General features: G+C 43.9%; 1 protein-coding gene across 2 annotated transcripts in view; it reads right to left on the bottom strand.

Annotated features, from left to right (window-relative positions):
* Positions 1–27,939, bottom strand: part of TTC17 (tetratricopeptide repeat domain 17) — a 3,338,929-nt gene that overhangs the window by 2,655,264 nt on the left and 655,726 nt on the right. For both annotated transcript variants that reach the window (XM_044083397.1, XM_044083398.1), the window contains exon 7: positions 23,271–23,418. In XM_044083397.1, the coding sequence (XP_043939332.1) occupies positions 23,271–23,418 (148 nt within the window). The remainder of the gene's footprint in view (positions 1–23,270; positions 23,419–27,939) is intronic.

Genomic DNA, 27,939 nt, shown 5'->3' with positions numbered 1-27,939 from the left:
ACTGTCCTCCTGGGACAACAGATGAGGAATCAAAGGCAAAGGCCATGGAGGCTTCTGTACCAGACTTCTCAGTAATGGGTACCAGTGCTGTCGAGGCCAATCTGGAGCTATCAAAATCATCCTTGGCTTGTCCTGTCTGACCTTCAGAAGTACCTTTGGGAGGAGAGGCAGAGGTGGAAAGGCATACACATGAAGATTTTTCCAACTGAAAGAAAGAGCATCCACTTTCCAAGCTGTGGGATGAAACCGCTTTGTGCAAAACTTTGGCAGCTGGTGGTTTAGTGGAGAAGCGAACAGATCTATGTCTGGAGTTCCCCAGGACACTGTCAATTTCTGAAATACATGAAGATCCAGTTTCCACTCGTGGGGATCCATGATTTGTCTGCTTAACACATCTGCTAAGGAGTTCTGTGCTCCCGGCAGAAACCTTGCCTGAAGACTTAGTTGTAAACTGAGAGCAGTCTCCCACAAAATCATTGCTTGCCTGCATAGAGGATAAGAATGTGTTCCCCTTGCTTGTTGATGTACCACATGACAGTTGTGTTGTCTGTTAGAATCAACACCTGCCCTGGAAGAAGTAAATCCTTGAAAGCTATTAATGCAAACTGGACTGCTAACATCTCCTTCAAATTGATATGTAGATGCAGTAGTCTGACAGGCCACTTGTCTTGTATCCACTTTCCATTTAGATGAGCTCCCCAAGCTTTGTCTGAGGCATCTGTTGTTAGAATTTGACTCGCCTCTGGCCGGGTCACAGAGAGTCCCTTGTTTAGGTGACATTCCTGAGCCCACCACAAAAATTCCTTTTGAATGCAAGGTATTATTTGAATGACAGTGTCCAGATGCTGGCAGTGCTGTGTCCATACATTTTGAGATACCATTGCAACTTCCTCATATGCAGTTTGGCATTGGGAAGCACCAGAATACAAGATGCCATGAACCCTAAGGCTTGAAGGACTGTCCTTGCAGTCAGCCCAGACTGAAGAGATAGATGATGGAAGTAAAGGGAAAGATTCTTTTGTTTGTCCGGGGTTAGAAAGGCCATCTGGGATGCTGTATTCAGTCTTACTCCCAGAAAGCACATGTCTTGAGAGGGTACTAGACTGGACTTTATTTCGTTCACAGAATACCCCAGGCATCTTAGCACTGCTATCACATACTCCAAATGACGAAGAAGCTCTTCCCTTCCTTGAGCCAGTATCAGGCAATCGTCCAAATAAGGATAGATTTGTATTCCTTTCAGCCTGAAGAAAGCTATCACTGGAGCCAGAACTTTTGTAAATACTCTGGGCGCAGTAGATAAGCCAAAGGGCAATGCAGAGAACTGATAGTGAGAAGTCCCAGTCCGAAAACGCAGATACTTCCTGCAACTTAGCCTGATAGGAACATGAAGGTAAGCCTCCTTGAGATCCAAAGTTACCATCCAGTGATCCTTGCCCAGTAGAGGTAAAAGCTGTTGTAACGTCAACATTTTGAACTTGGGAATGTCCAGATAAGTGTTGAGGATAGATAAATCCAAAATCTGTCTCCAAGTGTTCTCCTTTTTTGGCACAAGGAACAGGCGAGAATAAAATCCTAGGCCCCTTTCTGGCATAGGAACCGGCTGTATGGCCCCTATTTGGAGTAACAGAGAAATTTGCTTGTGAGCCTCTATTCTTTGTTGAGGAGGAATGTCTGGCATGCCTTTGAAAGGAGGCAAGGTATGGAAATAAAACCTGTAACCGTGATGTATGATATCCAGTACCCATCTGTCTTGGGTAATCAAACTCCAATTTTCTTTGAAAAGTGCCAACCTTCCTCCCAAAGGTGCTGCCAGGCGAGAAGGTTCTGGCAGCTGAAAAGGTAGGTCATTGGGTCTGTTTACGAAAGGACTGACCCCTGCCCTCACCCGAAGACTGTGCAGGAGAACTCCCTGTCCTAGGCCTGAAAGAGCCCTGACCTCTGCCCCTGCCACGCCTAGATCTACCCCTAGACTGGGAATCATAAGAAGGATACATCCACCCTTTAGTAGGCCAATTTCTACTAAACTTTGGAGGCTGAACCTGCAAAAAATCTTTAACAGTCTGCATAGACTTAGCCTTGTCTTCCATTTTCTTTAAAACTGCCTCAACAGGAGAACCAAACAAGACATCAGATTGCAAAGGGGCATCCAAAATCCTAGTTTTAACATGGTCAGATAAATTTTGATCCCTCAGCCAGGCATGCCTGCGAAGAACTGACCCAGTGGCAGCCACCCTAGACGAGGCCTGTACAGCATCAAAACCACATTGCAAAGAATGCTTACCCACCTGTTCAGAAACATGCACTAAATCTTGTAACTCTTTACAATCAATACCTTCCGCCAGAGCATCCACCTTAGATTTCAACTGTGAAAGGAGATAATTTTGATATTTCAACATGTGAAACTGGCAATTCAAAGCTCTCATGGCTAGAGTGGAAGAAGTATAAACTTTCTTTCCCCATCTATCCAAGGCCCTGGCCTCCTTATCTGCAGGAACCGGATTCTTGACAACAGAAGCCTTTACACCCTTAGGCCCCTGGCTAACAGTTTCTGGGTCAGCCCTAGGACTCTTAAAAAGATACTTATGAGCTTCAGGCACCCTGTAATACCTATCTGGTTTAACAGGAGCAGGAGGCAAAGAATCAGGATTAAGCGAAGCCTCTGCAAACACATCTTCCACTACATTCAGAACAGGAGGTATAGCTAAAGGCCTATGCTGCGGTAAAACAAAAATTCCCTAAGCCTTTTCCTGGAATCAGAGAAATCCTGACCTTCCCATTTAAAATGCTCTCTCATGGAGTGAAGGGTCTCTGAAAAAGAAAAATCCTCAGGAGGAGAAGCAGAAGGAGTAGAATCATCCACATCAGAATCAGAATAATGAGAATACTCCTGCAAGTCTTCAGCCGAAGACTCAGACACATCCGAAGCCTGCTCAATCCCCCAACACAGGTTCCATCCTAGGCCTCTTATCAGGAGGGGGCATAGAGCCTCTAATTAAAGTAATTAAATCTTCTGCCATTTTAAGCATGTGCTTTTTGGGCACAGAACCTGAAGAACTAGGAGTGACACCCACAGAAGCAAAACTAGACCTGCCTCTAGGAGAAGCCTTGGAAGCAGAAAGAGAGGGCCTAGACACCTTAGGAAGGGAGGGGAGTACAGTTACCTGAGAAGCCCCTACAGCCTGACCTGCCTCCTGGGAGGCCACATCCTGTAAAAACACAGTCTCTCCCTGGGACTCCATTGAGGCCTCCGTCGGAACCACCGGTTCCACTGATGCCTCTAAAGAACCGGCGTCCGGTTCAGACGACTCCTCTAACCTAGGTTTAACTGCCTTGTCCTTGCGCTTCTTAGAAGAAGCCGGCGTCGGAGCATCCGACGGCATATTGTAATTGCACCGCTTCCCAAAGACTAACCTGGCACAATCCAATCTATGCTTTATAGTGCGTTTATTGAACCTAGCACAAAAGCGACACCCAACAACGTCGTGCTCAGGTCCCAAACAAGGTATACACAAATTATGGTAATCCCTATGTGGTATCTGTTTCCCACAAGAAATACAGTTATTCACTTTTTCTGACATCCGGTAAACCACTGAGGCAAGAAAAACCAAAATATTCCCCAACGGGTACTTAACCAACTCTGACTTCGGTCTGAAACTCAATTGAAAAATTTCAGAACGTCGAACGGCACTTGCAACACTGCTTCTGCATCGGACCATGCGGCAAAAAAGACTGAGGATATGACGTCGGTCATGCGCATTTGTACCCTGACGTTCTGATGTCAGTCAAATGCGCCTTGACCGACGTCAGCCTAATACTCTGATATTCGGGCCGACCGAGGGACAGCGGACTACCCAAGTGTTAGGACTGCAGCAATGTGGGATGAAGAACATCAGGAAGGTCCATCTGCAAGAGCTCGTAGCATCATCTTTGGATCTCTGACAACTCAGGGGAATCCCACTTAAAATATTCTCTCATTTTTGAGATAGTCTCACCAAAGGTGAGGTTATCGCCTGGAGAGTCTAAGCAGATTACTCCTCTGGGGTGGCATACCCAAGAGGGGAGGGCATCTGGGACACAGGACAGGGAATTCTTCAAAGAGGTATCTGAGGAATCTTCAGGTTGGATAGTGTCATCAACCTGAGGCCTGATTGTGACCAAAGAGAGGAGGAGCTGGGGAAGCAGCAGGCATAACAGGCCGTAGGGTCACAAAAGTATTAAGTAGGCTCTGGGAAAAGGTCTACCAGTCCAGTTGGCTTTCTGCAGCAGGGGAAGCATGTTTAGTCTTTTGCTTTTTTTTTTTTTTTTTTTTTTTTTTTTAAGGAAAGGCCTAGAGGGCGTAGGAGCTAAGGCAGGCCTAGATTCTGTTGGTTTGGAAACGGAGGAAGAGCCTGTCTGGATGACCACAAAGAGCCTAGGTTCCTCCTCATCATTGGCAGCGGTTGTCTGCAAGACCTCCACAGACATGCTTTCCACCCTAGGCTCTGCGGTCTCCCAAATGGTACCCACTATACCGGTTTCAGCAGATTCCAAACGTTCCTCCAGGCTGTCGGCCACAGGAGGAATGGTGGGTAGAGGAGGTGCAGCAGCAGGTTCCAGGCTGGAAATTTTGGCCTTCTTTTTAGGTGGCTCTACAGTCTGACTGGACAGGCCCTCCATCATTAGCACCAAGCGTTTACAATGCTGGCATTGTAGGCAAATATTCATGGCATGTAGACTGCAGAGGGTCTTTGGTATGAATGCCCGACAGATCGCGCAGGTCTTATAGTCATGTTTAGGCACAGCTTGTGGGCATCCTTATGGGGGATCTTAAGTCTGCACCTGCACTTTCCTTTCCTAGATGATATGAGCTTAATCAGGCATGCAGTGACCCAAGCGAAGCAAAAAAATGGTCCCAATGGGGCATTTGTCTTTTAATTCAAAGATCCAATGACAGGAAGAGCTAATGTTCGACTGGCAGCAGATAAGTTCTCAGGAAAGGTATGTACAGACATCATAAGGCTCATACTCCCTCGGCAAACGTCAGACATCCCATGTACCTAGCAGTGACTAGAAGCTTTTGTATACTGGCCAGACGTTCATATAGCTAGCAGAGAATAACCCAAGGGTTTGGAATACTGCAACATGAGAATAGGAGGACATCAAGAGGATGAACTGCAAAATGCGCAGCAGAAAATAAGGGATTACCTCAATAATATACATGAATTTAGAAAGACTACTGTTAAGCAATTGCTTTTTGACAACACTAGAGCTCAAAAGCTTTTAGCACAACTCAGGCAACAGAAAGTAGAAAGGAGATCCTGTGGAGATATTAGAAATATTTTGGAAATTCTGTGCAAGTCTGTATAAAGCAGAGAAATATAGAAATCAAAAAAAGATAAAAATGGAAATATTTATGGAAGAATTAAATATACCAAGGTTAGAGGTAGATGAGGCTCAATTACTAATGCTTAGAAGAGGAGGAGATGAGATAAAAATTGTGATGTTTAACCAGTCTACAGGAAAGTCCACAGGAATGGATGATATTCCTGTGGAAGCTTGGAAGCTACAAGAGGAAAAAAACAAAAGGATCTGGAAGGTTTTATTTAACAGTACTTAAAAATGAAGTACAACATCCTGGAAGAAAGCAGTGACAGATGCAATACCTAAAGAGGGTTAAGATCCATCAGATCCAGCTCCATACAGGCCCATTTCAATAATAAACCATGATTAGATAAGTGTTCATGTCTTTAGTAGTTAAGAGAATGGCAAAAGTAATGCCAAAACTGATGGATAAGTATCACATAAAAACAATTCCACAGGGTAACGGAGTAATACAAAGCTGAATGATTCAATAGACATCCACCATGATCATGACAGTTTATTCCATGTAAAAAAAAAACACAGGCAAGCACTTTCACCCAGTAGGGTTTCATCAGACCATACAGAACTAAAGCAGCGGGAAAACAGCACTTGTTTGGTTCTTAAAGACACATCCAAGCAAATAAAACTATTCTTCAAAATATATATGAAATAATAACTTATATGCATAAGAAAAATACACATGTATACATTCATATGAATGCATATCCCTAACCATAAACATCTCAAAAATAAAAATAAAAAATGAATAAAATAAAAAATAAAAAAGGGACCATCACGTCCTTAGCCCCCTGGATTTCAAAACAGGTTTAAGGGGCACCCTATCATTAAGTCCAGGACACTGGTCAGCCCTAAGTCTAATAATCCATCTGGTTTCCCGGGTCTCAGTTACATTCCTGATGTCGCCTCCCTGTGAGCTGGGATAGACCATCTCAATAACCATAAACTTAAACCAGTGGCTCTCATCAGTATCCAAGACATGTTTAGACAGTGCATTCACTGTCGACCTAATTCTTACCCGATAAAGATGTTCAGGTATCCTATCCCTAAATCTCCTGTCTTGCCCACATAGAACGTATAACAGGATACACAGTATGCAACATATACCACATGTTCTGTCATACAATCGTTAACCACTTGAAACCAAAACCTATAGTTCGTCAGTGGGTGTACAAAAGCAACACCAGTATCTATAACGTCACAAAAATTACATTGATTGCAGGGAGATGTGCCTACATCACCAGGATTTACAGTCCTATGGCTAACCCTGGGATAACATAAAAGCCTTTTCAAACTGGGCTTGTTCTTATATACAAAGTGCAGAGCTTCACCAGCAATCTCCCTGATATCAGGATCCACTCTTAAGCTCTCCCAATGTTGCCTAATAACATCCTTGATAAAACCCACATCTTCAGTGTAGAACAGAGGGACCCTAAACACTTCAGGCCTAACTGAAGGGCCAGGCTCACCATTCCCTGTAACATCAGAAAAATACGGTGCAGCTGCGCCCCTTCTAAGATCGAGGCCATCCATTCCGCTCGCAATCTCTCTCTCACTATAGGCTCTAGCACCTAACCTCTGTCGTAGATCATCCAACTCACTACTAAAGCCAGTTTCTGACGGGTTATAGCGAGGCACCCTCATGGCCTGACCCGTAACCACATTGGCAAACACATCCAGGGTGCATGCTATGTCTATGTAGGAGGGCATTACAATGGCAGGGCTTCCTATAAACATCTGTATGCAATAGACCATTTTCCAGCCTCTCCAGAAAGACGCCCAAAAATGAGATCCAGTGGGAAGAAAACTCAAAACTAAACTTCAGGTAGTCATAGGAATTGTTAACCTGATCAAAAAAAAAACACCAAAGACCATCCTGGCTACCTTTCCAAACAAACAAATTGTCTACAAAATGCCGCAATCCAAAAAAAAATCTAATTTAAACAAAATATCCCTTTCCCAAGCTGCCATAAAGAGACTGGCGTATCTATTGGAACAAGAAGTGCCCATAGCTACACTATCTCACTGTAAATAACATTGTGTACCAAAACTAATAAAAATTATTCTCTAAGACTACCTCTAAAAAGACGCACAACAAATCAATAGACAACCTAGTGTAGTCAGTGCTCAACATTAAGTATTCATGGACTAGTCAGTGCTCAACATTAAGTATTCATGGACTTTTCTCAACCCCTTCCCTATTAGGGATGATGGTGAAAAGGGACTTAACATCCATGGTAACCAATATATACTCAATATACCAGCAATCAATGTAATTTCTGTGACTGATACTGGTGGTGCTTTTGTACACTCATTGACGAACTATAGGTTTCTGTTTCGAGTGGTTGCCGATTGTATGACAAAACATGTGGTATATATCTTGCATACTGTGTATCCTGTCATATGTTCTATGTGGGCAAGACAGAGATTTAGGGATAGGATATGCGAACATCTTTATCGGATAAGAATTAGGTCGACAGTGAATGCAGTCTCTAAACATGTCTTGGATACTGATGAGAGCCACTGGTTTAAGTTTATGGTTATTGAGATGGTCTATCTCAGCCCACGGGGAGGCAACATCAGGAATGTAACTGAGACCTGGGAAACTAGATGAATTATTAGACTTAGGGCTGACCAGTATCCTGGGCTTAATGATAAGGTGCCCCTTAAACCTGTTTTGAAATTCAGGGGGCTAAGGACCTGATTGTCCCTTTTTATTTTTTTTTTTTTCCTCTTTGGGTGGCCACGGTGTTGCAGCGGTTAGCGCTGTCGCCTCACAGCAAGAGGTTCTCTAGTTCGATCCTCGGCTGGGGTGCCTTTTGTGCGGAGTCTGCATGTCCTCCCTTTGGTCGCGTGGGTTTCCTCTGGGTGCTCCGGTTACCTCTCACATCCCAAAGACATGCTGTAGGTGGATTGGACACTCTGCATTGGCCCTAGGCATGTGTGCGCCTTCTGTGGAAGGTTGGGCACGGGGCTGGCAACTCAACACCATAAAACTCTACTGCCAATCATGAGCGGACAGGTGATCTGCTGTGGCAACCCCTAACCGGGAAAAGCCGAAAGATGATGATTATTTTTTTATTTTGAGATGTGTTTATGGTTAGGGATATGCATTTATATGAATGTATACATGTGTATTTTTTTTGCTATAGATATATGTTGTTATATATAATTTTTTTGAAGAATAGTTTTAATTGCCTGGATGTGTCTTTAAGAACTAATTAAGTGCTGTTTTCCCGCTGTTTTTAGATATAAATTTATGCTGCTTTAGTTTTATATGGTCTGATGAAGCCCTACTGAGTGAAAACGCTTGCCTGTTTTTTTACATGGAATAAACTGTCATGATTATGGATGTCTATTAAATCATTCAGCTTTGTGTTACTCAGTTACCCTGTGGAATTGCTTCTATTTGTTGGACTGCTGGTGGGTATCGGATTATTTACCCTTTGAGTTGTCATCCTTTATACCTGATAAGTATCAATGTGGTTTTGTGGAGGGGAGGCAAACATTTGACATTAACAGAACACTGATGATCCAGAAAGAAGCAAAACGCAAGAAAACACCATTGTTTTTGCTGGGTCTTGAGGCAGAGAAAGCATTTGACAGAGTAAGCTAGGACTTTATGACCAGGGCAATGGAAGCATTTGCATTTCCTGAAAAAAATTATAAGACTGATGAGGATATAGGACGGATTGGAGATGAAAATGTAAGTAGGAGGAGTCCGCTCCAATGTCTGCTTGAGCAGGTAGGGACGTCTTCTTTCCCCTTCGCTATTTGCATTCTATTTAGAACCACTGGCAAAGAAAATAAGGCACTCAGAAATTCAAGGATATAATTAGTATGGTAGTCAAGAAAAGCTGGCTCTACTTGCAGATGATATTTTATACCTGACAAAACCACAAAAAGAGATTACAGTGTTGTGAAACTGACACATTTTCACATCTTATCGGGATACAAAATTAATGAAGCTAAAACAAAGGCAATAATGGTAAATTATGTACCCACCATGTGAATTGTCTCAGCAATATCTGTATTTATGGGGACATGATAAAAATAGTATTTATGAGTATGGATTAAAAAATGATTTTGGTGTGGCAGCTAAGGTCATCTGTAAAAGACTAAACAAAATATAATACAAAAAAACCTAGAAATTGGAAGCCTTGTTATATGGATAAGATACAAGCAGTTAAAAATGTTTTCAGTCCCATTAGTCTTGTACAGAGGTCAGGCATATTTTTATCAACCAGAGAAGTTGTGGTTACCAAATAGGAGCTGAAGGACTTTATCTGGGAGGGGAAGATGACAAGAGTTAAGTGGGTTAATGTGATTCTTCCAGCAGAACAAGGCAGATTGGGATTATCCGATTTGAAGGGGGTTTTCAGAGATACACAGCCAAGGCTCTTACACATAGCACAAGCAGAAAAATACAATTCAAAGTGGAAAGGGATGATGATGAAAAGTACAGTTGTGTACACTTATCATAAATGTAGATCTTCAAGTGTATTCACTGTTGCAGTCATTACACTTGGGTTATCTGCTGGCAGGCTAACCTCAGTCGGCCTGAATTCCAAAGTCTTGGTCCGGCGTCGGTTGCCGTCGCCTCTTCCCTGATGTCAGAGCCCCAGGGGTATAAAAGATGCAGCCAACGCCATTTTCTTCAGTTTTTCTTGCCCTAGATGTCAGGCGCCCCCAAAAGGGTAGGCTAAAAATGTGTAATATCTTCATCTACAAGCAAATACACCACATAGGCTGCATAGATTAGAGAAGTGTAGATAAGTTCCAGCAAAGAAATGGGGGGATGGTGGGTGGGTAGCCTGGACTGCAACAGTGAATGCACTAATATCTACATTTATGGTAAGTGTACACAACTGTATTATGTTCTTCATGTTTCACTGCTGCAGTCATTACACAGGTTGAATCCCAAAGCTATGGATGGTAGGCTGGAGCTAAATAGCATTAGGAGCGGCTATGAGGCCCTGCAGAACTGCAGTGTCAAAGCCTACCCTGGATTTATAGTAGAGTGGTAAAGGATAGTGCTTTGTAAAGGTGTGCACTGAACTCCAGGTAGCAGCCTCTAAAATGTCTTTGGTTGGTACTCCCCTGAGGAAGGCTGTTGAAGTGGCTGCTGCTCTGGTAGAATGTGACCTAATGCCCTTAGGCACTGGCTTGCCATGGTGTGAATAGCAGAAACGAATGCAGTGGCCAATCCACTTTGAAATAGTCTGCTTTGAGATGGCCTTTCCTTGGGATCCTGTAGCATATGCCACTAGTAGTTGCTCAGTCTTTCTGAAAGCTTTGGTTCTGTTCAAGTAAAAGCGTAGCTGTCTATGTCCAAAGAATGCAGAATTCTCTCCCCCTTATTCTGTGGGTTTGGATAAAAAGTAGGCAGATGAATAGTTTTGTTAAGGGCCACACTGGACACTACCTTAGGCATAAATGTAGGGTTTGTCCTCAGAAAAACCCTGTCTGGATAAAAAAAATGATAAAAGGTTCCACAGCCATGAGTGCCTGTAGCTCAGACTCATCTTGCAGAGGTTGTTGCTAAGAGCAGAGCTGTTTTCCAAGATAAAACCTTTATATCAGCTGTAGCGGCTGGCTCAAAAGGGGGCAGAGTGAGTTTTTCCAAAACATAATTGAGGTCCCATGCAGGTATTGGTGATCTCCTTGGAGGCCTTAAGTTTTTGGCTCCTCTGAGATATTGCCTTAAAGGATGAGAAAAGATTGGTGGCTCTGTATTATAAATGAACCGAAATGGCAGAGGCATGAATTTTAATTGATGAAAAGGCTAGGCCTTTGTCCAGCATCTCGGTTAAGTATTGCAAGATCTGAGAAATATTTGGTACTGCTGTGTCAATTCCTTGTGCCTGGTTCCAAGCACAAAATCTCTTCCATTTTCCAGCATAAGATTTTCTAGTACTAGGCCTCCTGGCCTCCAAAATGACATCCATCACCGCTTTAGTGAGAGGTGTGTTTTGTATGACAACATTATCCGCCATGCTGCCAGATTTAAGGTCTTGCAGGATCGGATTGTTTTGTTGGGACAGTAGGTGAGGTATTTGAGGTAAGGTCCAGGCTGGACATTGAAAGAAGTTCCTTAGGATTGGATACCAGTACTGACAGGGCCAGTCTGGGGCAATCAGTATCATTCTTGGCTTCTCGTCTGACCTTTAGGAGTACCCTTGGGGAGGAAAGGCATATACTGTTAAGTTTTTCCAGCTGAAAGATAGGGCATCCACTTTCCATGCTCGTCTGTGATAAGTCCTTGTGCAGAATTTCTTTAGTTGGCAGTTGTGAGGACAGGCAAATAGGTCTATGTCCGGGCATCCCCATTTCCTTGTTATGTTGAAGACTTGTGGATCCAATCTCCATTCGTGGGGATCCATGAGGTTTCTGCTTAGTTCGTCTGCCAGAGTATTTATCTTTCCTGGCAGGAATTGTGCCTGCATATGTACTTTGTAAGTTAATGCCCTGTCCCACAAAGTCATGGCTAGTCTGCAGAGGGGGTAAGAATGAGCGCCTCCCTGCTTGTTTATATACTACATGACCGTGGTATTGTCTCTCTCTATCAGTAGCTGTCCCGGATGAAGTAGGTCCTTGAGGGCTGTCAGGGCATTCTGAACAGTTAGCATCTCTTTTTGATTGATATGTAGATGCATTTGGCTGGCGGACCCTGTGCCTTGAATACATCTTCCTGCCATGTGTGCCCCCCAGGCATAATCTGATGCATCCGTTGTCAATGTCTGCCTGGCTGGGGGTAAGGTGAATGGCTGTCCCTTATTCTGGTGACAGGCCTTCGCCCACCATTGAAACTCCAGCTGCAGGCAGGGAATGAGAGTAATTATTGTTTCCAGGCTGTGGCAATGCTGAGTCCAAACACTTTTTATGTACCACTGAAGTTTCCTCATATGCAGTCTTGCATATGGAATTAGTAGAACGCAGGATGCCATGAAGACCAAAGCCTGCAGAATTTTTCTTGCAGATAACTGGGCCTTTGCTGCCAACCGTGTGAAGTAGGTAATCAGTTCCCTTTGTTTGTCTGGCCTCAGATAAGCCATCTGGGCAGTTGTATTTAAGCTTGCTCCCAGGAATATTATCTCTTGAGAGGGTACTAGTTTTGATTTTTGCTCGCTGACTGTGTACCCTAGGCATGGTAGTAATCTTTTTACAAATGCCAGATTCTGTAGTACAATGTCCTTGTTCTCTGCTTGAATGAAGCAGTCGTCCAAGTAAGGATATATTTGTATTCCTCTTTGTCTGCAGAATGCAATTACTGGAGCCAGGCACTTTGTGAAGACCCTGGGCGCAGTAGATAAGCCAAAGGGCAGTGCAGAGAACGGATAGTGCATCGAGTCAGCTTTGAATCTGAGGTATCGTGTGCATGTTTGTCTGACTGGGACATGCAGGTTATGCCTCTTTTAAGTCTAAAGTCACAAGCCAAGCCTTCTTGCCCAGCATGGGCAGAAGCTGCTGTAAGGTCAACATTTTGAATTTTGGTATATCCAGATATGTGTTTAGAATAGATAAGTCCAGTATTGGTCTCCAGGCTTTGTGGCTTTGTCCTTTCTGGGTACCAAGAACAGTCTAGTACAATCCTTGTCCCTGCTCTTGTTCTGGTACTTGTTGAATGACCCTCACGTCCAGGAGAGATGAGACTTGTTTTTGTGCCTCTACCCATTGATTTTTTGGTAGAGCTGGCCAACCGTTTGCCCTTGGCAGGGTATGAAAGTGAAACTTGTAGCCCTGTGACACTATGTCTAAGACCCATTTGTCCTGGGTTATGTGCCAATTTTGGAGCAAAAAGTGCTAGTTTTCCCCCTAAAGGCACTGCCAAAAGATAAGTGCTTGGCGTAGGCAAGGGGAAGTCATTGGGACTGTCTCCTGTAAGGCTGTGATTTGTCTTCTCCACTTTTGGAGGTAGAAGCACCCCATTGTCTAGATCTGTATGAACCTTGGGGCTGGGATCTGCCTCTTGGGTGTCTATATCTGCCCCTTTGTGGTCTGTCTGACACTGGAAAGGACCAATTCTTTGTAGGCCAGTGTCTGCTAAATCTTGGAGGCTGTAACTGTAAGAAATCCTTGACTGTTTGCATAAATTTAGCTTTGTCCTCCATTTTCTTTAACACCAAAGTATCATGCTGTAATGGAGCATCCAATAATTTTGCTTTGACATGATCAGGCAGATTTGTTCCTTTAACCAAGTATGCCTCCTGATGACAGAACCCGTAACAGCGGCCCTGCAGGAGGCCTCCAAAGAATCAAAACCACATAGCAAAGTATGCTTTCCAACTTGTTCAGCTGCATGCAATAAATCCTGCATTTCTTTGTTTTCTGCACCTTCAGAATTTATCAACATTTTCTGTTTAAGCAGTGACATAATATATTGCTGATATTTGAGCATATGAAATTGACAATTTAAAGCCCTTACAGCCAAGGTAGCAGAGGTGTAAATCTTCTTTCCCCATCTGTCTAATGCCCTAGAATCCCTGTCGGAAGGGGGTAGGGTTTTTTGCAGTGGATGCCTTGACCCCTTTGGGACCCTGAAAAATAGTTTCTGGATCAGCAGCCGGGTTCTTGAAAAGGAATTTATGAGAGTCAGGTACCCTGTAGTACCTGTCTGGCTTAACAGGAGCTGGAGGTAAGGAGTCAGGGGTCAGACTGGACTCTGAAAATACATCATCTACAATGTCCAAGACAGGCAGAATAGCTAGGGGCCTGTGTTGTGGGAGTAAAAGAAAGTCCCTGAGCCTTTTCTTAGATTCAGAATAATCTCCCAGTGGAAATGTTCCCTCATGGTATGCAAGGTTTCCCCAAAAGAGTAATCCTCAGGAGCGGGGTTGCCACCTTTTCAAATGGCCAAAGTGGGACATTTTCGGTACAAACATCAGATTTTACAGACCGACACATACCCATAGTCAGTACAAAGGATAGAGCTTAACTTTTTTGCCTAAATAAAAGCTTATTCTTGTAGCATTTTAGTTGCTTATTCTGTTTCTTATAACATTTACGTATTTTTGATACAGAATAACTGTTTTATGCAACTATTACATAAAATATAGGAAATAATTTTGTCCCAAAATCTCAGGACATGTGCCATTTTTTTAATTTTTTGTCAGGACACAACTGCCCAAAGAGGGACTGTCCCTCGCAAAGTGGGACAGGTGGTAACTATCAGGAGGAGAGGCTGAATGGATAGATTCTTCAGCATCAGAATCCTCATAGGGAGGGAGAGAGTATTCCTGATCAGAAGAGGAATCTGAAGAAATGGAAAGCTGATCTGAAGATTCATATTCTGTTTCATGCCTAGGCCTCTTATCAGGAGGGGGATGGGAACCCCTGATCAAAGTAATTAAGTCTTCGACCATTTTGAGCATCTGTTTTTTAGGCATGGAGGCCTGACCATGAGGCTGTTGCACTTGTTTCTTTGTCTTTAAAGATGCTTTAGTCTTTGCCTTTGTAACTGGAGTTGCTTTAATGTACAACTGAGTAGTTCTGAAAACACCCTCAGAAGCCAATGCCTGCTCAGCAGCTCCGGACCCATCTGAGGGAATAGTTTCTGAAGGTCCAATACAGTGAGCTTCCAGCAGCCTAGGCGACTCCACGTGTGAGTCTGTAGGGGCTTGCGGGTCCAAAGTAGCGGGCATCAGGGGCTGCGAAAGCGCCTCACTGAGCCGGCGAACAGGCGACTGGCTTAGATGAAGCCTAGTCGTCTGTTTTAGACCTTGGATGCCTGTCCTTATCTTTTTCTTTGCGTTTCTTGTGAACTGCGGTAGTCAGTTGGCTATCCGATGGCATAGTGTAACTAAATCTTCTGCCAAAATAGTGAAAACCAAAATCATACCGGCGCTTTATAGTGAGCTGGTTAAATCTAGCACAAAGCTAGACAACAAGCAACGTCATGGTCAGGGCCTAGGCAAGGAATACAGTAAGAATGAAAATCCTTATGAGGTATTTGCTTACCACAAGAAATACAATTATTAACTTTTTGACATAGGTCTGGAGCAAGAAAAAAGTTTTCCCCAACGGGGTACTTAGCTTTTAATGAAGACTTCGGATCTGAAATTCGAACACGAAAATCTCAGGAGTCGTCCGACTTACACTTGTGAACTGCTTCTGCTTCGGGCACCGCGCGGCAGGAATAACTGGGGAAAATGGCGTTGGCTGCATCTTTTATACCCCCGACGCTCTGACGTCAGGGAGGAGGTGAAAACAACCAATGCCGGACCAAGACTTTGGAATTCAGGCCGACTGAGGGTAGCCTGTCAGCAGGATAACCCAAATGTAATGACTGCAACAGTGAAACATGAAGAACATCTGGAGGAAGCTCAAGAAACAAGGAGAGAATGGAATTTTAGATGCAGGCCTTAAAAGGAGAACAATAATCATACACAATATTATACCTATAAAGTAGCAGAAAATATTTTAAAAACTAAGCCAACAAAGGAATAGAGAAAGGAAATTCTGTCAATAAAGATGGTTGCAATTAGGAATATAGGCAAGACAGGGCTGTAATTTAATGGAGAAAACTAGCAAAGGAACAAAGGTACTGGAGCAAATAACTAGACAGGGAAAGATGACAGAATGGGAAGACGCCAAGAATTTATTTGGACTGCAAGTTAGAGATTATCCTCCCTATGAAAGATTGATATCAGAATATAAGCAAAGAGAAAAATGGGGGGGGGGTCCTACATTTAACACCAGCACTGGTAGAGTTGGTGCTGCGGTAGCGTTGTCGCCTCACAGTAAGACACTGTCCGGTTCGATTCTCAGCTAGAGCGTCTTCTGCATGGAGACATATGTGAATGGGCGTCAGGGTTGGTTGTGCGTCAGGGCTGGCAACCCTGCATGTTAAAATCAACTGCCAAGCATTAGCGGACCAGAGTTCCGCTGTGGCAACCCCTAACTGGGAAAAGCCGAAAGACACAACTGGTAGAGTTTAGTAGAATCTAGAACAGAAGCTTCCATTAAAAAAGGAATAATTATTGGAGCATATATAATATTGCATGATAACTAAGAATCAAAGGATGATACAAAAGATTGGGAATATAGACTGGATAAGCAATTCACAAAGAAATAGGAGAATATATTTGTGTCTCCCAAATATGCAACAAAACCTAGAAGATTTAGGACTTTTTCCTTGGAAATGTTTACATAGATATTTTATACCCCAAGAAGACTCCAGAGAATTTTTCCACAGGTACACAGCAAATGTCGGAGTTGTGATGGGTAAGAAAGAGGTAATTGGGAAAATCTTCTGGGACTGCAGTGAGTTGGAGGACGTTAGGGATTCCCCGTGGGATGCACTGTTGCACATGCTGGGTGGGCAGATTGGTGTGATGGGGGAGTTGATTTTTCTTAGCTATGATACAGAATTGGAATTGTCTAGACATGGTAAAACCTTGCTATGTCTAATTATGGTGGCTGCCAGAAAAGCAATTACTAGGAAATGGAAGTCAAAATCTAAACCAACTATACAAGTAGTGAATATAGTAAGAGATAAAACTGGAATTGAGATCTCTAGAAAAGGGTAGGAGCAAACTACATAGGAAAAATGGGAATTGTATGAACAATATATATAGGGAAAGAATTAGATTTAAAAAAAAGCAGGACTTAAATGTACAATGTAATGTTTGACTTAAAATGACTGGGTAGATAAGTGAACGTTTCAACTGGAGTGTGTCAGTATGGCTGGTTATGTAAAATGCTTGTTACTAGGATTGCGTCAGTGTGGTTTGTTTTCATTTACATAAATGCATGACTGCCTATGTCATTAGTGTTGGTTTAACAAAAATGTTTGTTTTAAAAAAGGCAGGAAGTGAATACTTCATGAAATGCTGCTTAGCTCATCTAATATACAACAATATATGTGAAATATAATGTTTGTAAATGTAAACTTAATACAGCTTGATTACTTTTATATAAATGTAAACTTGCATATGTCACAAGTGACATTTCAATAAAGGTGTTTCTACTCTAAGTCAAATGTTCTCAGTCATTTCTAAAAACATATTCGGTCACACTGAGCATTCTCTCTGAAAGACATTTTGAAGCATTCCATGATTCATTTCTTCCCTAAAAGATAAAAAAAAGACAAGCCATATTACATCATACTTGTTTTTCTAATAACTCCATCATCTAACAGCAACATACAACTCAGGTTACTTCTGAAAAAGTACAGTTTTGTACCTACCATAAATGTAGATGTCCAATAGATATGCAACTGCAGTCATAACATATGGGTTGTCCTGCCTCAGGCAGCCCTCGGTCGGCCGGATTCCAAAGTCTGGGTCCGACGTCGGCTGATGTCGCATTTCTCTCCGACGTCAGAGCGGCTGGAGTATATAAGCATCAGCCAACGCCATTTTCTTCAGTGTTTCTTGCCCCAGATGCCAGGTGCCCTCCAAGGAAGGCTGTAATCAAATTGGAAGACAAAAACAGGATTCCAGACAAATAAGTAAGCAATAAACAGATACACCATAACAGATATCCCCAGCTAAGAGAAACAGGGATAGGAGTGGACCCAAGGCATAGAGGGGTATGGAGGGGGGGAAATCCGACTACAGTTGCATATCTATCGGACATCTACATTTATGGTAGGTACAAAACTGTACTATGTCCTTCAAGAATGCAACTGCAGTCATAACATATGGGTTGAATACCATAGCTTAGCTGGGGGAGGAGGAATGCTCTAGGAAAGAGATGGTGTGGCAATCAAACCCTGCAGGACTGCCGAAGCAAAGCCTGCTCTGGATCTGGAGTATAAAGGAAGATTGTAGTGTTTGGAGAATGTATGCACGGAGCTCCATGTAGCAGCTTCTAGAATGTCTTTTGTAGGCACCCCTCTTAAGAATGCTGTAGAGGTGGCTGTAGCTCTGGTGGAGTGTGGTCTGACATTGGCTGGAACATTCTTCCCATGGAAGGAATAACAAAATCTGATGCAATGTCCAATCCACTTTGAAATAGTCTGTTTGGAAATTGCTTTTCCTTGTACTCCAGGGGCGTAAGCTAGAAAAAGCTGATCAGACTTCCTACTGGTCTTGGTTCTGTCCAGGTAGTAGCGAAGTTGTCTGTGAATGTCCAAGGTATGCAACAGTCTTTCCCCTTTGCTCTCAGGATTGGGGAAGAAAGTAGGCAGGTGAATAGCTTGATTTAGAGAGACCCTAGATACCACCTTTGGCATAAAGGTAGGGTTGGTTCTTAAGGAGACCCTGTCTCTGTGAAAGATTATGAATGGTGGTATTGCCATTAGGGCCTGTAGTTCCGAAACCCTTCTTGCTGAGGTAATTGCCAACAGGAAAGCTGTCTTCCATGAGAGAAATTGTAAGTCCACTGAAGCTGCTGGCTCAAAGGGAGGTAGAGTCAGTTTTTCTAGGACAAAGTTGAGGTCCCAAGCTGGCACTGGAGCCTTTCTTGGTGGCTTAATGTTCTTGATCCCCCTAAGGAATTGCCTTAAAGGATGTGAAAACACAGGCGGATCAGTGTTATATCTTGCTGAAATAGCTGAAGCATGTATCTTTATGGAAGAATATGAGAGTCCATTCTGTAGCATATCTGCCAAATATTCCAGGATGAGTGGGATGTTCAATAATGATGCATCATGCCCCTTGCTGGTATTCCAAATGCTGAATCTCTTCCATTTTGCTAAGTAAACCTTTCTGGTGGATGGTCTTCGAGCTTCTGTTAATATCCGCTGAACTTCCTTGGAGAGAGATAGATTGAGGTTATTCATGGTATCTCCCAGGCTGTTAGCTGCAGCGTCTGAAGGTTTGGATGCACTGTTTTGAAGTTGTGTTGAGTCAAACGTAGGGGCCATTGGGGAAGGGCCCACTTTTTGTTGTGACATATGCTCCGTAGTAGTGGATACCAGTGTTGTCTTGGCCAGTCTGGAGCTATTAGGATCCCCTTGGGCCTCTCTGCTTTGATCTTTAGTAATACTGTGGTCATCAGTGGCAGAGGTGGAAATGCATAGATTTGTAGGAGGTTCCAATTGAATGAAAGAGCATCTATTTTCCAACCTTGTGGATGGTATGTCCTTGAACAGAATTTTTGTAGATGATGGTTGAGGTGGGAGGCAAATAGGTCTACTTCTGGCCTGCCCCATGTCGAGGAGAGTTGTGTGAAGATTTTCGGATGTAACCTCCACTTGTGTGGATCTATGAAATTCCTGCTTAGGCTGTCCGCCAGCACACTGTCTTTGCCTGGAACAAACTGGGATTGCAACTCTATGTTTAGGCTCAGTGATTTTTCCCAAAGATTCATTGTCGGTCTGCAAAGGGGGTAAGAATGGGTGCCCCCTTGCTTGTTTATGTACCACATCACAGTGGTGTTGTCTGTCCGTATCAGTAGATGGCCTTGTTGAAGTTGTTGTTGAAAGGCCTCGATGGCATGCATTACAGCCAGCATTTCCTTTTGGTTTATATGCAGATGTGCTTCCTTTGGAGACCATTGTCCTTGTATACATCTGCCCTCCATGTGCGCCCCCCATCCAAGGTCTGAGGCGTCTGTGGTCATGGTCTGCGTTATCTGAGGGTTTTTGAATGACATACCTGTGTTTGCTTGGCTTGCCAAAGCCCACCATAGGAATTCCTTTTGTAAGCATGGAATGAGCAGTATGGTTGTCTCTAGGTTGTTGCTGTGCTGAGACCATAGGCTTTTTAGGTACCATTGAAGCTTTCTCATGTGTAGTCTTACTAATGGAACCAGGAGAATGCAGGATGCCATGTAACCCAGGGCCTGTAGGAATCTCCTTGCAGTCATCTGGGTGAGTTTTGCCAAACCTTTGAAATAATGAGTTAACTTCTCTTGCTTGTCTTCTGTCAGGTAAGCCATTTGAGAGGCTGTGTCTAGATTGGCTCCTAAGAAGGTTATTTGCTGGGATGGCTGAAGTCTTGACTTTTGGAAGTTGACTGTGTATACCAGAGCCTGTAGCAATTGTATGACATAGTTCAAGTTTTTTGTCAAAATCAATTTGTCGTCCGCTTGTATGAGGCAGTCGTCCCGGTACAGGTAAATTTGGATCCCCTGGAGCCTGCAATGAGCAATTACTGAAGCCAGGCATTTTGTGAATACTCTGGGCGCAGTAGATAAGCCAAATGGCAATGCTGAGAATTGATAATGCTCTGGCCCTGCAAGAAATCTGAGGTATCTTCTGCAGCTGTGTCTGATAGGGACATGCAGGTATGCCTCCTTGAGATCCAGAGTAATCGGCCAAGACCCCTTGCCCAGCATGGGAAGGAGTTGCTGTAGAGTCAGCATTTTGAACTTTGGTACTATGAGAAAAGTGTTTAATGCGGACAAATCCAGTATTGGTCTCCATTGAGTTTCTTTTCTTGGAACAAGGAACAGTCTTGAGTAAAACCCCTGGCCTTGTTCTTGTTGTGGAACTCTTTCTATTGCTTTGATCTGAGCAAGCAGATAAATTTGCTTGATAGCCTCTGCCCTCTGGTTTTGTGGTAGGCTTGGCATGCCTTGTTTTCTTGGTAAGGTATGAAAGTGGAACCTGTAACTTTGGTCTATAATGTCCAAAATCCATTTGTCCTTTGTCAATCTGTGCCAATTGTCTGAAAACAGAGATAATTTTCCACCCAAGGGAGCTTCTATTTGCTCCTTGGTCAGCGGAAGTAGAGGAAAGCCATTGAGATTGTCCCTGTGGGGCAGGGGAGACCCCTGTGTCACTTCTTTGGTTTGCTGGCTGCCATTGTCGTCCCCTGTAAGAACCTCTTTACTGTCCTCTTCCACGGCCACGCCTGTTTTTACCCCTTTGAAATCTTTCAGGATTAGGAAAGGACCAGTTTTTAGAAGGCCAATTCCTGCTGAATCTGGGTGGCTGAACCTGGAGGAAATCTTTGACCATCTGAACTGATTTTGCTTTTTCCTCGATGGACTTTAACACATCTTTAGCATTAGCACCAAAAAGCTTGTTCTTTTCCAAGGGTGCATCAAGAAGTTTTGCCTTAACATGATCTGGTAGAGGTTGTTCTTTTAACCATGCATGTCTACGAATGACCGCCCCTGTCATAGCTGCCCTACATGAAGCTTCCAATGCATCATATATCCACACTGCAGAAAGTGATTGCTGACTTGCTGAGAATTATGTACAGCGTCCTGCAAAGACTTCCTGTCTAAAGGTTCAGGAGAGGCCAATGTTTTCTGTAAATCATCTAACAGGTAATCCTGATATTGAAACATATGAAAGAGGCAATTCAGAGCTCTCATACATAAAGTAGTGGAGGTGTAGACCTTTTTCCCCCCATCTCTCTAAAGACCTAGCTTCCCTGTTGGAAGGCAAAGGATTTTTGGAGGCGGATTCAGAAACCCCTTTAGGGCCCATGCTGTTGATTTAGAAACTATTTCTCAGGGACCTAAAGAAATGAGAATGTGTTTCTGGGACCCTGTAATATCTGTCTGGCTTGGCTGGAGCAGGAGGAAGAGTATCCGGGGTAACACTGGAGTCAGAGTATAGGTCATCCAAAACATCAAGCACAGGAGGTATAGGTATAGCCAGGGGCCTGTGTTGGGGTTTTTTAAGGAAGGTTCGAAGGCGCTTTCTGGAATCAGAATATTCCTGGCCTTGCCACTTAAAATGTGGCCTCATGGTATGCAGAACTTCCCCAAAGGAAATATCCTCAGGAGGGGAGGCCGAGGGGATGGAATCCTCTGCATCCGAGTCCTCATAGGTCTGGAAGAGCTCTTCCTGGCCCTCGGAGTGGACAGAACTCTCAGAATCTTCATCTGAGGGGATAGGGTCAGAGGGTTCAACCCGGGGCCTCTTATCAGAAGGAGGCTGGGATCCTCTCTCAGGATGGGCCTGTGAACCTCTAATCATGGAAATTAAGTCTGCGGCCATAGTCATGATTTGTGTCTCAGGAGTAGGCTGAGGTAAGGCTTTAGCAGAAAGGTGCTTGGTCTTGCTGGCTGCCTTTGCACGTGTGTAGGCCTTAATAAACATGGCCATAGGAGGCCTAGCAGCTCCACGTGCAGGAGTGACCTTATCTACAGCAATGGTCTCGGGCATTTCCTCAGTTTCAGTATCCGGAGGAAAATCTATAACTGGCGTCAGTGTGGCCTCCGGTATCGGAGGTATCGGTAATGCGGTGTCTTCGGTTCGGAGCGGTAAAATAACAGTCTCAGGGGGAACCGGAGCACTCGCGGTAGGTTTAGGTGTGGAGTCGGTGGAAGACGCAGGCCGAGGATGTCGGTCCCGGTCTTTTCGTTTCTTGGGAGTCTGCGATGTCGGAAGTTCTGACGGCATTGTATAAGCAAAATTATCGCCGAAAAAGTCTTCAGCGAACTCCGCCCGGCGCCTGAGAGTGCGCTTATTGAAGCGAGCACAGGTGACACAGGCTGAGACGTCGTGGTCTGGGCCAAGGCAAGGAAGATAGCAAGAGTGGAAATCCTTATGAGGTATTTGTTTACCACAAGACGGACAATTGTTAACTTTTTCAGTAATTTCTGACATCGGCTGAGGCAAGAAAAAGGTCCCCAATGGGGTACTTAGCTTTTTTTTTTTTTTTTGATGACTTCGGATTCGAAGAATACAGGAGCTGACCGACCGGTACTTGCGAACTGCTTCTGCTTCGGGCACCGCGCGGCAAGAAAGACTGAAGAAAATGGCGTCGGCTGATGCTTATATACTCCAGCCGCTCTGACGGAGAGAAATGCGACATCAGCCGACGTCGGACCCAGACTTTGGAATCCGGCCGACCGAGGGCTGCCTGAGGCAGGACAACCCATATGTTATGACTGCAGTTGCATTCTTGAAGGACATCTGAAAAACGTTACTATTAGAATTAAAACATGTATGAACTACAGCATTTGAAAAGCTGACTGGTGACAAGAACCAGACTCAAAGCTGCCCTTTAAAAAGGGGCCTACTATTTATAAATATTTAGCTGAAGAATAAAAAAACTCACAGCATATATATTCCCAAGAGTGTAATGACTTGTCAGAAGGTCAGTGGATACATCTAAGGCAGCATGGACCAAAATAGCAGCATCTGCCGAAAAATGAGCTCGATGCAAGACATTTGCCAAATTCATCAGTGCTAAATCTTTGTGTTGCCTGCAGAAAGAATACACAAAATTAGCTACATTAATGTCATATTAATCATCCATTTTGTAAACGAAAAAAATGAACTTGTTGCTATCAACCACAGCAAGTACAGTTGTGTAACAGTAGATGTTCTAATAGCTCACTGTTGGTGTAGCCTAAAGCTATATGGATTGTCTTTGCCTAGGATGACAACCAACCAAGGTTTCAAAGCTCAAAAGCACCTTCTACACACCTGAACTTTGTTTAGTTTGGGCACAGCCATATAAAAGGCAGTTTGGATACCAATAAGCTTCAGAGTTTTCTTGCCTCAAGGAAGAAGACTACACCCCTGAACAGATAAAATGCCAGGAACAAACAAAACCAATGTAATTATATAAACATGGGTTTATACACCCAAATCCTAGGAAACATCCAAAAAATAAGGAGGGAGGGAAGAGCTACTGCAACAATGATCTATTACATCATCTACTGTTATTTTACTTGGACGACTTCCAACATTCTGTACCCTGTTGCAGTACCCTCAGCTGTATGAGTAGATTACTATTGCTTATGATGCACATGGAGGAAAAGAATTCAAGAACCAAGGAAACCATAAGTAATGGTCCATGCTGTACGTGGAAAAGGATTAGAGTCTATAATGTGTTGTGAAAGCACAGATGACACCAAAGTCCTAGTAGAATGGGCTCTAACCCTGCTAGAAATGGTTTATCACAAAGAGAACAGCAAAAAAAAAAAAAAAAAAAGTCATGTCTTATCATAACGTTCCATCTGTGTTATCTTTCATTCATCACTGATGGGTTGTTAGTTATGTCCTCGGAACAGAGTTGGCCTAATACCAAGCTCGTGCCAGACAAAAAACTCTTGAGCTAAGCTTTTACCCACAGTACCCTTCTCTCTGTTACCTCAGATAGAGGTTTGTCTGCTATTAGTAAAGCAGAGCCCACTTCTGCACAAATGCCCTAACTCACCACATGGACCCAAAATATCCCCCAGGAGCCTTTGGATGGGGAAGGAGGGACGGAAGTGATGAATGAAAGACCACCACCACAGATGGAATGTTACACAAAGACATAACTTCTTTACCTGATGTTATCTTGTTTCCATTCATCACTGATGGGAGAGAATCCCAAGCTACCTTGTGTTCCTTGGGTGGCCCCTTAAGAACATTCCTGAGTACCACTTAGCCAAAGGCAGCTCTCCCTCTGGAGACCAGATTCAATTTGTAATGATTAATAAAAGTGTGAGAGGTAGCCCATGTGGCTGCTCCACAAACATCATCCATAGAGGCTCTTGAATGGAAGGCTACAGAAGTTGCCATAGATCTGGTAGAGTGAGCTTTAACATTCTGTGGTATAGGCTTTTTCACAAGTGAATAGATGTAGCGTATGCAGTCTCGAAGCCATTTCGATAGTCACCTTGGATACAGAATTTCCCATTCTAAGTTCAGAGAAGGAAATGAAAAGTTGGTCAGTTTTACGTACTGCTTTAGTTCTGTCTAGATAAAACCTCAATTGTCTATGCACATCCAGAGTGTAGACAGTATTCCCCCTTTCTTAGTAAAATTTGGGAAAAATACTGGCAAGACAATGGTTTGATTGATGGAAAAATCTGAAAACTTTGGAGAGAAAGGAGGGGTTCATCAGGAGTGATACTCTGTCCTTATGGAAGATTAAATATGGCCTTTTAAAATGCATGAAGCTCTGAAATTTGTTTGGTGGACTTGATGGCTACCAGAAAGTGACCTCCAAGATAAAAATATGAGGTCATACTTTGCTGCAGGCTCAAAAGGAGGCTGACTTAAAGACTAAAGAACTAACGTGAGACTCCATGGTTCTATAGGTTGCCTGATTGGATGCCTAATGTGTGAGATCCCTTTTAGAAAGGTTTTGCATAACCTAGGAGAAATGAGGGGAGAGTTATCAAACCTATTATGAAAGTTAGAAATGGCTGCTAGATGTACTCGTATGGTAGAAGCTGCAGCTCCATCCTCGAACATTTTTGACAGATATTGTAAGTCTGCTGTAACTGGAGCAGAGTATGGGTCTAGCCTTCTTTTCTAAGATCAAATAGAGAATCTCTGACATTTGTCTATATATACTCTTCTGGTGGATGGTTTGTGTGAGGCCAGGATAATGTCAAAGTACAGGTGAGGGAAGGTTATCCTGCCTGGTGATTAACGAAGTGGAGAAACCAAGCTGTCAGCTTGAGACTGGATAGGTTCGGGTGACTCAACCCTTGGGGGTGAGAAATCAGGTCTGGAAACGGGACCAGAATCTATGGTCGGCATAGATGAGGCCGTAGGAAGGGGAACCAAACCTGTCGAGGCCAAAAAGGGGCTATGAGGATCACTTTGCATTTCAACTGAATAGCTTTATTTATGAATTGGGGAATCAGAGGAATGGGAGGGGATAGGCATATAGCAGTCCTGTGGGCCAATCGTGATTCACAGCGTCCCTCGGGGACTCCACCTTTGGGGGAAATAGGGTAAAATAGCTGCTGCATTTTTTGTTCAACAGGGAGGCAAATAGGTCACAGCAAAGCTGGCCCCAACAGCTGAAAATTTTTGCCGCTATGATGGGATTGAGGGACCAATTGTGAAGCAGAGGAATACATATGGTCAACTCGTCTGCGATCACATTGAAATCCCCTAGGACATGCGCTATCAGAAAGCGGTTGGAAGCTATCACTCACTGCCAAATTCTCAGCTTCTTGACAAAGGGGATAGGACTTGGTTTCTCCTTGCTTGTTGATATACCAGACTACTGACATGTTTGTCTGACTGAACTGCGATCATCCCAGAAGGAACAGATTGGAATGCTTGCAACGCTAACAGCACCGGTCTCAGTTCTAGAACATTGATATGCAGATTGGCCTCCATAGTGGACCATGTGCCTTGGATTGTCTCCCTGAAAATGCCCCCTCCTCCCACCCTACCAGGGAAGCTTCCATGGTTACAATGGCCGTGGGGTGGGGAGGATGGAATGGGTGGTTCCAAAGTTTTGTCTCTGGCCTCATCCACCAAAGGTGGTCCTGTTTGCAACAACTAGTTATCTGAATCTGAAAGCATAGAGGGTGGTGATTTGGAAACCATTGAGATAGCAGAAGCCAATGAAGTATCCGCGTGTGTAGTTTTGCAAGAGGCCCTATCGGTATGGCATCTGCCATGGATCCCAACAATTGAAGCAACTCCTTTGCTGATACTTTCATAGAGTATCACACAGAGTTGGAGCCTCAATCTCTGAAGTCTGTGAACTAGGAGAGACACCAAACAAGAAAAGGTGTCAAAGATAGCTCCAATGAACTCTATGGACTGGGTCGGAGCAAGGTTGGACTTCTCCCACTTTATTGTTATTCCCAAAAGTCACTCCAGGGAAAGAGTGTACTGCAGGGCTGCTACCAGAAGATGCTTGGTGGGGGCAGTAAGGAGCCAATCGTCCAAATGCAGAAACACCCAGAATCCTTGCAGTCTCAAGTGAGCTGTGACCACTGCCATGCAGTTTGTGAACACACTGGGGGCTGCAGAGAGTCCAAATGACAGGGCAAGAAATTGGTAGTGATTGGCTCCTAGCCAGAAGCGGAGAAGACTCCTGGAGCATTTGTCCATTTCGATGTGGTAATACAAGTGCCAGAGATCTAGAGCACATCCAATCACCTTCCCTTAGAAAGGGGAGAATGGACTGAACAGTGACCATCCGGAATTTCGTTTGGGCAACGGACTTGTTCAAATTGCTGAGATCCAGAATTGGTCTCCAGTCCTCTATCTTTTTTGCCACTAAAAACAATCTTGAGTAGAATCTGGATCCGTATTGGTCTGGTGGGACTATTTGGATGACTTTTTGACACAGCTTGTCCAATTTCTGCAGCTGCTTCTTCCCTCTGACTGGGTGGAACATCGGGAAGTTTCATCAGAAGCTTTGGATAAGTGATTAGGGGAATGGTGTAGCCTCTGGTTATAATTTTCTGCAACCAACAGTCAGAAGTTAATAGCCAGGCAGTGTGGTGCAGACACAAATGTCCCCTGACTGATTCCAGAGGAAAGTAATTGGGCTGCTCTCCAGGAGCGCTGGTAAGGCTGCCCAGAGAAAGAATCCCTGGGTCCCTGATTACGCGGGACCCCCTCTGCCTTGGTAGGGGCATCTTCCAGAAATGTTACCCCCCTCTGCCCCTGGGGGGCATCATCGCCACATGTGGCATGGAAAGAACCCTAAGATTTTTTGTGCCACATTTTCTCACTCCTCTGGTTTCTGGAAAAGGAACGCTGAGGATTAGAAAAATGTAGACCTACAGCAGACAGGGTCTTACTGTCCTGCTCACACCTAGCGTGGGTGCCTTTCACCTTAGGGCCAAACGGAAGATTCCTCGATTGGAGCGGTCAAGAAAGAAGACTGGAAAGGCTCCGCAAAGTCACAGAGGCACATCCAGGCATGGCGTCTCATAACTATGCCTGAACCCGCTGCTCTGGCTGCCCCTTTGGTTGCATGTGAGTGCAACCTCATGGACGAATTGGAGAAAGATTCCAGGGTTGCAAGC

This window comes from Protopterus annectens, chromosome 9.part0 (genome assembly GCF_019279795.1).
Source record: "Protopterus annectens isolate FY-2018-M chromosome 9.part0, PAN1.0, whole genome shotgun sequence".
Taxonomy (NCBI): Eukaryota; Metazoa; Chordata; order Ceratodontiformes; family Protopteridae; genus Protopterus; species Protopterus annectens.
Note: the sequence above shows the minus strand (reverse complement) of the source record. Positions and strands in the feature narration are given on the sequence as shown.